The 13,396-nt window shown below is 43.0% G+C and overlaps 1 protein-coding gene across 1 annotated transcript in view; it reads left to right on the top strand.

Moving 5' to 3' along the window:
- The first annotated feature begins 734 nt into the window (after window positions 1-734).
- The window catches only part of LOC135558868 (epidermal growth factor receptor-like), a 60,164-nt gene continuing 47,502 nt past the window's right edge, over window positions 735-13,396 (top strand). Inside the window, exon 1 of the mRNA XM_064993054.1 lies at window positions 735-998. Coding sequence (XP_064849126.1) covers window positions 896-998 — 103 coding nt within the window. The 5' untranslated portion in view covers window positions 735-895. The remainder of the gene's footprint in view (window positions 999-13,396) is intronic.

The raw sequence follows: 13,396 nt of genomic DNA, 5'->3' as shown, positions 1-13,396 counted from the left end.
AAGTGTACTGTAAAGACACATTTTATTGTGATACTCCCCATGCTCATTTTGCAGTTGCAGGGGCACCCAAAACACTCAACTATGTTGTTTTAGAAACGGCACAGGTCTTTAGATGTTGTACACATGAAATCTGTGTACATGTCTCATTCCGAACTTTCTCCACAACGTTGTATTCCATTTTGTTGGACTCGAGCGATAATTCTCGTTTCAGTCGAACAACATGGAATGTTTAACTAATAAGGCCTGGGGGAGTTGTGGTATACTGCCAATATACCACCGCTAAGGGCTGTTCTTACGCACAAAGCAATGCTGAGTGCCTGGACACAGCCCTTAGCCGTTATATATTGGCCATATACCACAACCCCCTGAGGTGTCTTATTGCTATTATAAACTGGTTACCAATGTAATTAGAGCAGTGGAAATAAATGTGTTGTCATAACCGTGGTATACGATCTGACATAACACGGCTGTCAGCCAATCAGCATTCAGGGCTCAAAATGTTACATTTCGCAACAACAACAACCTAAAACTCTTCTGTATTTTTCTGTCCTTAATTGTAAATAACATCATGAGAATGTGTAGCGTCATACAGAAAATGTTGAGAGAGACCCATTGGAACGTCAAACCTGGTGACCCGCTTACCTGAGAGAATACATGATAATATACACCAATGGTCCTCCCTACGGATGACGTCGGAAATCCCTTCCATTTCTCTTGCTTTCCTTCGAGCGCCTCGTATTGTGGAGAAACGCAGCCTGGAGAGGAGGAGCTGTCAAACTTACAAGCAAAGGAAAAGTCCTTCAGTAGACGCCAGCTAGACAGTTTCACTGTAAAGTTAGTTGAATTGTAGACCTAATTAGTATGGACTGACACAGTTTTCATTCGGAGAGGAAGAATGAAGACGAGTTTAAAAAATACCATGACTACACAGTTTCAAATCTGGGTCGTTTTCACCTCTTTAGTCTCCTTGGTCTCGTGTGCTTTACCGGAAAAGAAAGGTAAGACAACGAACTTTGATGTGCTTATGTTAGCATATTTTACGGAACATTTTTTGGTATCTGAATTGCTTTTCTTTAAATGATCAACGAACGTTTAGGTATTTTACTGCCGTGAGCTCCATACAAACTCTCAACGATGTAGAAACTCCAGACAGCCTGCGTGGGAAAGAATCCAGGAGAGAATAACTCTTCCTGGTTATTACTTGTCTGAGACTATGTAGGACACTTGTGAAAAATAGTTAACTCACAATGTATTATTCTCGTATATGTCGATGATATACTTTCATAGTAGCTTAGGTCCAGTTTGATGTGCCAAGTAACACAGGAATGGACCAATAGACCACTACAGCGCGAAATACAGTACGCCTTCCATGCGAAACGCAGCAGTAGCCAACACATCCGAATATTCACTCCATTGATGATGCCCGGGAATGGAGGAGAGTTGTTTCGTAATGGCTTCCACTGTACCAGACTTTGAATTGCAACATACACTGAGTGTACAACACGTTAGTAACACCTTCATAATATTGAGTTTCACTTCCTTTCCCCTCAGAACAGCCTCAATTCGTTGGGGGCATAGACACTCTAAAAGGTGTGGAAAGCTTTCCACAGGGATGCTGGCCCATGTTGACTAACTGCATTGCTTCCCACAGTTGTCAAGTTGGCTTGATGACCTTTGGTTGCTGGACCATTCATGATATGCACTGGAAACTGTTGAGCATGAAAAAATCCAGCAGCGTTGCTGTTCTTGAGACACTCAAAGTGGTCTGCCTGGCGCCCCCTACTACCATACCTTTAAAGGCACTTAAATCTTTCGTCTTTTTCATTCACCCTCTGAATGGCACCCATACACAATCCATGTCTCAATTGTCTCAAAGCTTAAAAGTCCTTCTTTAACCTGTCTCCTCCCCTTCATCGACACTGATTGAAGTGGATTTAACAAGTGACATCAATAAGGGATCATAGCTTTCACCTGGTCAGTCTATGGCTTGGAAAGAGCAGGCGTTCCTATTGTTTTGTAACCTTAGTGTACAAGTTGGAGACCATTATTTTGCACAGTATACATCATTTACGTACGTAAAGGACAAATCGAATTCCACTTTAAAATGTATGTACAAAAAAAAAAAGAAACAAAGAAAAGTTAAACCATACAACTCATGCACAAGACATGGCCTGCCTTTAACAACAGAAAATTGTACAAGAAACAGTGCAGATCCAGAATTTGGCAACAGAATGACGGCACAAACAGCACAAACCATCATTCTGTTACCAAACGTATAATCAACAAATCATCTGTTTTAATTGATGTATGAAGCAGGTTTGCTGTAGAGAAAACAGTGAAGGTCTTTCTCATGGCCTTGTTCTAATGTATTGAATGTACAGGGTTATTGTTAACTAGACACAAGTGGAGCTGTTATGTCTGCTACTCTAAACTATTTCATTTGTCTGTGTTCTTCAACCATTGTAGATTGTATTTTAACCACAGTACAATTGTAATGATTCTAAAGTAGACAAATGAGTTTAGTTGCATGGCACATTGAAGGTGTTTTTTGGTTTGTGGGTCTTTCCCTACAATCCTCAAACTCAACTCTGGACCTCGAAGCCAGTTCCACTGCTTTAAAAAAAAGGGCCCCCCTCTAATCAGGTTTAGACCTTGGACACCAGGTAGGTGCAATTAATTATCAGGTAAAAAATAATTTAGCTCCGGACCTCGTAGGGTAAGAGTTAAATAGCCCTGCCCTACAACATGTACGACTTCTGACACCAATTTAGTTTGCTTCCTCAGTAAGCATGAATAAACTAAGTAAACAGAAGCTTTGAGAGGCAGAGTAAACCAGGAGGCGATAGGACAAGCACCCAGTGAACTCATCCCTCAGCTGACAAGAAGGCCAATGTAGTCTTTTGTGGTGGCAATGTCGTGGAAAAAAATCTTTACGGAGATCAAAACATTTATGTTTCATTTTAGTAATGTAGGCTAGCTAGCAGATGTTATTATTTAGAGTGATTTACAATAAGTGGCACTCAAACTAAGAGGACAAAAACAACAACATCAATAACGCAGACATGCTAATCACAGTGCTTGGATAAAAGAGTAAGATTCAATGTTCAAAAACATTATCATCCAAAAAGTGTGTCCTAATGTGCAGAATTCAAGTCTATTATATTTGTACAACACTGGTTCGTTTACTCACATCAAGCCAGTTAGAACAGAAGAGAATGGTGGAATGACTCCATATATCCCAGGAGAGGCAGGTGGAAGAAGGTGGAAGCCTCTTTAAGCCTTCATAACCTTTAGATCCATTGTTCATCCATCATCATCAAGTCTTATTATCCTGTCCCCCAACACCACTGTAGCAGATAACAATCACAGCTTTCCAAAACATGCTCCCCACAGAGTGCCTACAAACCGTGGTCCCTGACTAGAACCAACAACCCATGCTCCCTACAGAGTGCCTACAAGCTGTGGTCCCTGACTAGAACCAACAACCCATGCTCCCTACAGAGTGCCTACAAACCGTGGTCCCTGACTAGAACCAACAACCCATGCTCCCTACAGAGTGCCTACAAACTGTGGTCCCTGACTAGAACCAACAAACCATGCTCCCTACAGAGTGCCTACAAACTGTGGACCCTGACTAAAACCAACAAACCATGCTCCCTACAGAGTGCCTACAAACCGTGGTCCCTGACTAGAACCAACAACCCATGCTCCCTACAGAGTGCCTACAAACCGTGGTCCCTGACTAGAACCAACAACCCATGCTCCCTACAGAGTGCCTACAAACCGTGGTCCCTGACTAGAACCAACAACCCATGCTCCCTACAGAGTGCCTACAAACCGTGGTCCCTGACTAGAACCAACAACCCATGCTCCCTACAGAGTGTCTACAAACCGTCGTCCCTACTGAGTCCCTATAGAGTTAACAAGTGCAACAGGTTTTATCAGCCCGTTCTAGCAAGTTCTTCTTCCAGTCCCAGCCGGTGTTCACAGAATCATAACAAGTCAGGCGTGTTTGTGAGCCAAAAGACAGATTTCCTAAATATTTCAGAGCAGCTAAACAAACTGGAAGGCGCACATTGGCACCCTGTTGTAAAAGAAGTGAAACGACCCTAAATAAGGCTTTTAGAGAGTCAGTAGTTGCCTGACTGGAGAGTTAGTCTTTTTAAGGTTCAGTACACAGAACGTTAGTTTAGAAAGCTGGCGATGCATAGAATTTTGCAGAATTTCAAGCCCTGCCATAGAGTGATTCCTCCTAAAACCAGACACACAAAAATTGACCATGATTTGGGGTATTTTCACAAAATGTAATCCAAAGAATAGTCCTTTGGCGGAAGGATTGTTGACATACGCTGCATTCGGAAAGTACCAAACATTGTGAGAAATTACCGTATGATATAGTATGTTCATTTAACATCATTCTCCTCATTTTGGCTGATTTCAAAACAGCCATCTTAAATGTTACAGCTATGTCTCATAAAAGAAACTGAGAGGTTTGGATCGGAAAGGTATTTGGTATTTGGTTAGGATCCCCATTAGCATGTTGCGATAGGCAGCAGCTCCTCTTCCTGGGGTCCACACGAAACATGAAACGTGTAATAATACAGAACATTAATAGATGAGCACAGCTCAAGGACAGAACTACATATATTTTACACGTCAGACACAACCTACATATTATCAGTACAACCACTTACCGCATCGTGCCGTGAGGTATCGCTTAATCTGTTTTTTTAAACCAGGTTTGCTGTTCACTGTGTGTTGGAGGTTAACACTTTGAAGTGATATGAGTTACTCAGTAGAGAGAGAAGATGCCAAGAAAGTCGCATTATGTTAATGATGTTGTGGCTTGTCTTCCACATCAAGTCATAAAAAGAAATAAATGCAGCCTACTCAAAACGAAAAACTTCTGTGTCAGCATTTTCCTAGAATTTCTCTAGAGTTCTAGATAGACTATTATTTTTCTGTCCTGGGGCTAAATGTCAGTGTTGAACTTTTTCAGCAGTGGTGGCAAAGTTAGCATGGGATGTGGCCAATGTATGTATTTATATTTTTTCTTATCTTGGCTACAGAGACAAACTTTTGCTGTGAACATTGTACCGTTTTAAAGTTATTTTCCTGCAATTCTACAGATTTTGTCATGGGGCTGAGAGAAAATGTGCAGTTTGAAAGATAATTTTATGCAATTCTACACATCTTGCCACAGCTTATGCTGTGTTCTTATGCTATCTAGGTGACTCAACATTATAACAAAACCAATGTGTGCCCCGTACCATGATATTTTTGGAATCTTAGAGATGATCTTATATAAAAATACTTTATATGACTCCATTATATTTTCTATATACTTTATCTGGTTTTAAGTTAACATTGAACTATTTACCATCCCCCCCAATAATTGTCACACAAAAATATGTGCTGGCCCGCAGCTGCTAAATGGGTATAGGGGAAACACTGGGTGGGAGAAAACCACTAACACAACCCCACAGTACTGTTCTTCATGCATAAGTGACAATAAGAAGGACTGAAAGTCCTGCCCGAGTTTGCTCTGGGGATGTGAATGCATTTAGTAGATGTTGTTATCCTGTATGCATGGGGAAGACATCAAGGCAAGGCAGTGGGCTACTGGGCTCCCTCTGTCCTTGTTGAGCAGAATTGGAGATTTGATAATGCACTTAGCAGCGATTAACCATCTCCCACAGGAAGTAGGGCCTGTCAGCTCTGTCAGTCCTACTGTGACATCCAAGCGGCCTGGCTACCCGCTTAGTGGTTGTGGCGGGATTTAGGTATAACTCGTGTTGAGAGAGATCTTCTAGTTTTCCTCCCTGCAAGTTGCACCAGCTTGGTTCCAGATCAGTTTGTACTGTCTTTCCGACTTTATTGCTGTCCTTGTCACGCCAAACAGGCTACTTTTGGCTTGGCCTTTCCCCTAATCAACATCCATGGCATCTAGCCAAGGTCTTTCCTAATACAATATTTGGTGAAAAATATCTTCTGGATGATCTGAGATATCTTCTGATGTTCCTTCCTGCACTTCATTGGTATTAATGATGATAAACTGTCGTCTTCTGTGAGAGGACGTCAATAGAACCCATAGAATTATCATCATCCACCCGGAAGCAATCATTTCAGCAATTATACATTACCGGGCTCGGATGCATTTCAGTCAGTGTGTCTTCCAGTGGATCTATATTTGGAGAATTCCATACGGGTTAAGATGACTATTTTTGCAGCCATTAACAGTTTTCGATCGGTAGAAAGGACACATTGAAAGACAGGCATTTTCAGATGGTTGACATTTTCTTATTGCAGGCAGTCCTAAACACTCCTATATTGTCAATGTGCCATTTCATCGCCCCTCCCCACCCCACGCTGTCAGAGAGAGAAGAGATATGGAGGGTAGTAGAGTTCCCCTCAGCAATATTCTGCTATTCCCAGTTAATAGGTGACTGGAGCTCTTGTATTGCTGTCAGTCTAGGCTGTGAGTGAGTGCAAGTGAGATGTGTAAGTATACATCCAGTTGAAGTGCAACAAACTAAACTGCTATCTTTTAATTAAGCTGTGTGAGTGTTATAGTCAGACTGTAGTGTATCTCCCCTGTTCTTGTATAAGAAAATATGACATAAAGGCACAGCAGGCGCTGCAGGTGAAAGATTATGTTCCGGTCTGACCTGAGGAAGACCTGAGGGTTGACATATTGTCAATAAAGCATAGATTGCATGGTGCTTACTACTAGCTTTTTTTTTGCCACTTAACTCCTATACTATTCTTCCACACCTTCTATCTCAGTGCCACTGCACCGTACCAGAATCCTTAGAATCCAGCCATCATCCATTGTTTTCCATCGTTTCCCAAAACGCATTCCTTTCGTTTTAATATCGTCGTCGTGTAATATCGTCGTCGTGAGTGAAATATAGATTACAACACTTTAGTAACCACAGAAACAGCCTGGTTGTTCATTAGAATCAAAGAGGTGCTTGCCTGGCCATTGTAGCCGCTCTGACAGACCTGGGTTCAAACAGTATTGGTTGTCTTTCAAATATTTTGAGTGTTTGATCCCTTTGAGTGTTTTATCAATGCCAGATACAAAGGGTTTGCACTTTTGTGACAATCCCGTTGTTTCCATTGCGCCAGGCGAGCTCGGTCAAATGCTTGAAAGAAAACAAATAATATTTGAACCCAGGTGTGCTCCCTGATGACCTTCCCAGATTTCTCATCTGCTCAAGCCATTGTTGTGTATATGGCTTCTGGAGCATGGCCATGAGAGCTAACTGCTGCCTGGAGGGAAACCAACTCTCCCTCTCTGCTTCTCTCTTTGATAATCTGCTCTTCCTCAGAGTGGCAGAGAGAGATTTCATTTGGTGAGACGAGTACAGTTTCACAGAGGGACAATGGTAGCTTTGTAGATTGCAGGTATCCAGGAAGGAACACTGATACCTCTGCTGAGGACTCTGATCTATGGCCGACATGAGCAGGGGCACCCAGCTGTGGTTCAAGGCCATATCTGGTCTTGAAGTGCTGTTAGAAATGTCACTATATGTGTCTTCGTAAGCTGAAGCTATAGGACCCCATTGTTATGGCCTGATTTCCATTCTGTCATTAGGACACCATTATTTCCAGCTTGTTATCATTAATATGGCTTCTGTCCATTTTTGCCTTCATGGAAATGAATCAATAGGTGTCATGATAAGCAGGTCCAGAGCTGTTAGGCATACCAGATGGTAGGGGTGTGAACTAATGTTTAAATGAAATTCGGACCCTTAAAGGTCATGAACAGTCAATCATGTTTTTCATTAAATTGGTTGATATTGAGATGAAACCAGATCAAAGTATGATGAAAAATGACTGTTGCTTCTACATTGATGAAGTTTTATCATAAAGTTGCTGGTTCCCTCTGTAACTGACAATTAACCTGTCAGGGAGCTGGAGGGAGATACACCCTCCTCCATGTCAAACACTTGGATTCAGGAGGCGGGATTATTAAGGGGATAGGGTGACATCACCCTAACTCTCATTTTAATACACCAATGGTAACACGATATTCTCTTATCTAATTTAAATAAATACTGCCAACATCGGAGGAGGCATGTTTGCAGAGGGGTATTGTATATATAGCTAGATGGCTACTCTACTGGTGCCTAAATTTGACTGTAGGGTGTCATCAAATTCAATAAAAAATGTACACTATTCATCTATGGCAAAGATATTTATGTCTCCCCTTTCATCTGTGTCTGGTGTTAGCTAGTTACTGGCTAGCTAGTTCTTCAGTCAGCATGGAACAAAAGGGGGGGAAGGGTTGTTCAAAACTCTGACAGTTGTCATGTCAACACATCCGTCAGTGCTCCTGTGAACCGCATCACAAGACACATGCCAAACGGGAGACGTACAATACCAGTCAACAGTTTGGACACACCAACTCATTCAAAGGTTTTTCTTTATTTATACTATTTTCTACATTGTAGAATAATAGTGAAGACTTCAAAACTATGAAAAAGCACATGGAATCATGTAGTAACCAAAAAAGTGTTGAACAAATCAAAATATATTTTATATTTTATATTGTTCAAAGTAGCCACCCTTTGCCTTGATGACAGCTTTGTACATTCTTGACATTCTCTCAACTGGCTTAATGAGGTAGTAATGCATTTCAGTTAATGGGTGTGCCTTGTTAAAAGTTAATTTGTGGAATTTCTTTCCTTCTTAATGCATTTTAGCCAATCAGTTGTGTTGTGACAAGGTATGGGTGGTGTACAGAAGATAGCCCATTTGGTAAAAGACCAAGTCCATATTATGGCAAGAACAGCTCAAATAAGCAAAGAAAAATGACAGTCCATCATTACTTTAAGACATGAAGGTCAGTCAATCCGGAACATTTCAAGAACTTTCTTCAAGTGCAGTCGCAAAAACCACCAAGTGCTATGACGAAACTGTCTCTCATGAGGACCGCCACAGAAAAAGGAAGACCCAGAGGATAAGTTCATTAGAGTTAACTGTACCTCAGATTGCAGCTCAAATAAATGCTTCACAGAGTTCAAGTAACAGACACATCTCAACATCAAGTGTTCAGAGGAGACTGCGTGAATCAGGCCTTCATGGTCGAATTGCTGCAAAGAAACCACTACTAAAGGACACCAAAAAGAAGAAGAGACTTGCTTGGGCCAAGAAGCATCAGCAATGGACATTAGACCTTTGGAAATCTCTTTGGTCTGAGATTTTTTGGATCCAACCAACGTGTCTTTGTGAGAAGCAGAGTAGGTGAATGGGTGATCTCGGGGAGGGGCCAACCTGAATTTGTCGAATAGAAACTCGTTTTAGTTCTGTTTTACAATTGTTTGGACTAATGATTCCACCCCTGCTCTTTCTCTTCGCCAATGATGCGAGGGTGTTCAGTCTTTGGTCTGTTGCATGTAGAATATCTTAGCCTATTCAATGATTATAGGCTCTGCTTTACTGAAGTTGCGAGACATTGCAAGCCAAGAAATTGCAAGATACATCGTTCCATTGGGACATACAGTTTTTGATTGCCAATAGATAGGCCTAGTGCAAGGGTTTGTGTTCTTGGATGTACGGCAACTAATACATCTCCATTCCAAAAATACTGGATCTTAACCTAGCGGAATCGAATCTTGACACTCAGAAATGGGAGTCGACACCAGGAGTTGACGTACAAGGAGTCGAGGAATTAACAGTTGGAAAAATGGCAGAGAAAGGCAAGCGACAACAATGAAGTCCTGTATGGCAATACTTTGAGAAGTTCAATGAGAAGAAAATGCAGACTTTGCCAGGTGGAATTGAGGTTGGCCTAAAGTAATGGTAGTACAGGTCCAATGCTTAACCATCTGAAAGGGACGCACCGTGAGACCCAAACCATTGCTGGAAGCAGAACAGCTGTATTGTGAATTCACATGGAATTTAATGTATTTTTCTTATAGTTCAACGGGAAACCGATAGAACAATGGCAGTTTAAACGTCAAGAAATGTTTTCCATCCCCTACCAGATGGTCAGCAGTGATTTCAGTGATATATTATTCAGTTCTTATAAGGAAATCAGTCAAGAAATACATTCTATGGATTTCACATGACTGGGAATACAGATATGCATCTGTTGGTCACAGATACCATTTAAAAAATAGGTAGGGGCGTGGATCAGAAAACCAGTCAGCATCTGCTGGGACCACAATTTGCCTCATGCAGCGTAACACATCTCCTTCTCATAGAGTTGATCAGGCTGTTGATTGTAGCCTGTGAAAAGTTGCCCCACTCTTCTTCAATGGCTGTGCGAAGTTGGTGGATAGGAACTGGAACACGCTGTCATACACGCCGATCCAGAGCATCCCAAACATGCTCAATGGGTGACATGTCTGGTGAGTATGCAGGCACATGGAAGAACTGGGACATTTTCAGCTTCCAGGAATTGTGTACAGATCCATGTGAAACGCGGCCCTGCATTATCATGCTGAAACACAGTGATGATTGAGGATGAATGGCACGACAATGGGTTTTAGGATCTCATCACGGTATCTCTGTGAATTCAAATTGCCATTGATAAAATGTAATTAAGTTCATTGTCCATAGCTTATGCCTGCCCATACCATAACCCCACCAGCACCATGGGGCACTCTGTTCCCAACATTGACATCAGCAAACCGCTCGCCCACACGACGCCATACACACTGTCTGCCATCTGCCCGGTACAGTTGACACTGGAATTCATCCGTGAAGAGCACACTTCTCCAGCGTACCAGTGGCCATCGAAGGTGAGCATTTGCCCACTGAAGTCAGTTACGACGCCAAACCGCAGTCAAGTCAAGACTCTGGTGAGGACAACAAGCACGCAGATGGGCTTCCCTGAGATCGTTTCTGAGTTTGTGCAGAAATTCTTTGGTTGTGCAAACCCACAGTAATCATCAGCTGTCCGGGTGGCTGTTCTCAGATGATCCCGCAGGTGAAGAAACCAGATGTGGAGGTCCTGGGTTGGCTTAGTTACACATGGTCTGCGGTTGTGAGGCCGGTTGGGCGTACTGCCAAATTCTCTAAAATGACATTGGAGGCAGCTTATGCTTTATTACAGACAGAAATACTTCTCAGCGCCAAAACTTGAGACATATGTGACATTGTGCTGTGTGACAAAACTGCACATTGTAGAGTGGCCTTTTATTGTCCCCAGCGCAAGGTGCACCTGTGTAAGGATCATGTTGTTTCATCAGATTCTTGATATACCACACCTGTTAGGTAGATGAATAAGGAGAAATGCTCACCAAGACATTTGAGAGAAATAAGATTTTTGTGGATATGGAACATTTCTGGCGTCTTTTATTTCAGCTCATAAAACATGGGACCGACACTTTACATGTTGGTTTATATTTTTGTTCAGTGTAGATATGCTTTGGAGAAGGGGCTTTGTCTACATGTAGTTACTAGGTTTGGGCGATATGGGCAAAAATACATATCGCGATAAATTGTCTGAATTGATGCGATAACGATAAATGGAACAATAAGTTTATAACATTAATGTGCATCAAATTAATTGTTTTATTATCCTTTAAACTACTACTACTAGTTTTATGGTTGTAGCCATCAATTGTCTCATTAATCATCACCCATATTACAAAACATATTTCATTTTAATCTTCACATCTCTCTAGTATTGTCACGCCTTGGTCTTAGTATTTTGTGTTTTCGTTAATTAGTTGGTCAGGCCAGGGTGTGACATGGGTTTATGTTGTTGTATTTCATAGTGTTTTTTTTTAGTTATTGGGATTGCGGCTAAGTAGGGGTGTTGCATAGGTTTGGCTGCCTGAGGCGGTTCTCAATCAGAGTCAGGTGATTCTCGTTGTCTCTGATTGGGAACCGTATTTAGGTAGCCTGGGTTTCACTTTGTATTTCGTGGGTGATTGTTCCTGTCTCTGTGTTAGTGTTCACCAGACAGAATCGGTCACTTTTGGATTTTCTTTTTTTCTTGTATTGGAAGAAGAAGAGTACGAGCGCCATTCTCCTTGCGGAGATGGTGCTAAATACATCATCACGGTCGGTCCCTGGGATTGGGCTGGCTAACACGATTTGTTTTGCTTGGAAGGAAAAGGAGTTGGAGCCTTTAGGACGAGAATCTTTTGGAAGGATAATATTGATGGGGATTCTAAAGCTGACGGTGAAGGACGTGTTTTGTTTCCAAGGCAACTCGTTGGAGGGAGCATACGACGTCGCGCTATATACAGAAGAAAAACACGATGATATCCTGAGAAGGGCAAGAGCAGTGGGAGGTGAGAGGCCGATGTGCCACTACGAAATATCAAGTCTGGTGAAGAATAACTTTAGGGTTGTAACTGTTAACATTTACAACCCTTACGTTAAGGATGAGGAGGTGAGGGCTTTTCTGGGGAGATACATGGATAACGTTTCCTCAGCTAGGCACCTCAAAGACTCCCTTGGGTTTTGGAATGGGAGGAGAGGTTTCCAGGCCCTCCTCAGGGAGGACCCAAAGGGACATTGTGGCTACCTCCATCCTCCTGCTATGTTCTCCCTTGGGGCTGACAGGGGGACATTGTTTTATGCACATCAGCCCCCATTTTGCAGGCGCTGTATGGCCTACGGTCACATTTTCCCCCTCGTGCAGCATGAGAAAATGCAGATTTTGTGGATCTGAGGATCACGAGGCGAGGGATTGTGACAAGCCTAAGACATGCCATGGGTGTGGCTCGTCAGCACACCTGTGGCGGGGGTGCCCGGCCCGTCAGAGGTCATATGCGTCTGCGGCTGGGGGGGGAGCAGGAGCGGGGGATGGGGGAAGAAGAGGAGGGGAAGGAAACACGCCTCATGACAAGAATACAAGTCTAGAGGGGAAGGCCACAAGGAAGAAAGAGGAGCAAGAAGCAGTGGATGGAAGAGAGAAGGAAACGGAAGGCATGGGAGTAGGAGAACCAGTAAAAGTAGTGGAAGAAGGCAACCGAGTGGAGGAGCATGAGAGAGAAAAAAGCGAGGGAGGAGTGGTGGAGAAGAAGACGGTGGAAGAGCAAGTGGACTGGGGGAAAGTGACATGGTGGAAGAGATGAGGGGTATGGTGGAGGAGCTGGCGGGGGGGGGTGGTATCTCTCCACTGCCGCCATCACCAAAGAAGAGAATGAAGAGGAGGGTGCGATTGGCTGACAGTGAGGGGGAGGGGATGGCCAAGAGAGTGATGGGGTTGGGAGAAACCTCTGGGTTGCTGCTGGTTTCCCAAGACTCTCAACTTCATTTGGGTGGGGGCACACCTAACAAGACTCAGGACTGGGTACAGGAGGAGGTGGGGAGTTTTTTGTTTGGGGACTCAGCCTCCCCAATTTTTTTCCAAACCAGCTGCAACACTGAGGAGGGGGAGGATTGTGGGGGTAGACCCAGGGTGCAGGGCACCCCGAAGCCAAAC

This window comes from Oncorhynchus masou, chromosome 17, assembly GCF_036934945.1.
Source record: "Oncorhynchus masou masou isolate Uvic2021 chromosome 17, UVic_Omas_1.1, whole genome shotgun sequence".
NCBI lineage: Eukaryota > Metazoa > Chordata > Actinopteri > Salmoniformes > Salmonidae > Oncorhynchus > Oncorhynchus masou.
This window is presented reverse-complemented; position numbering and strand designations above follow the sequence as displayed.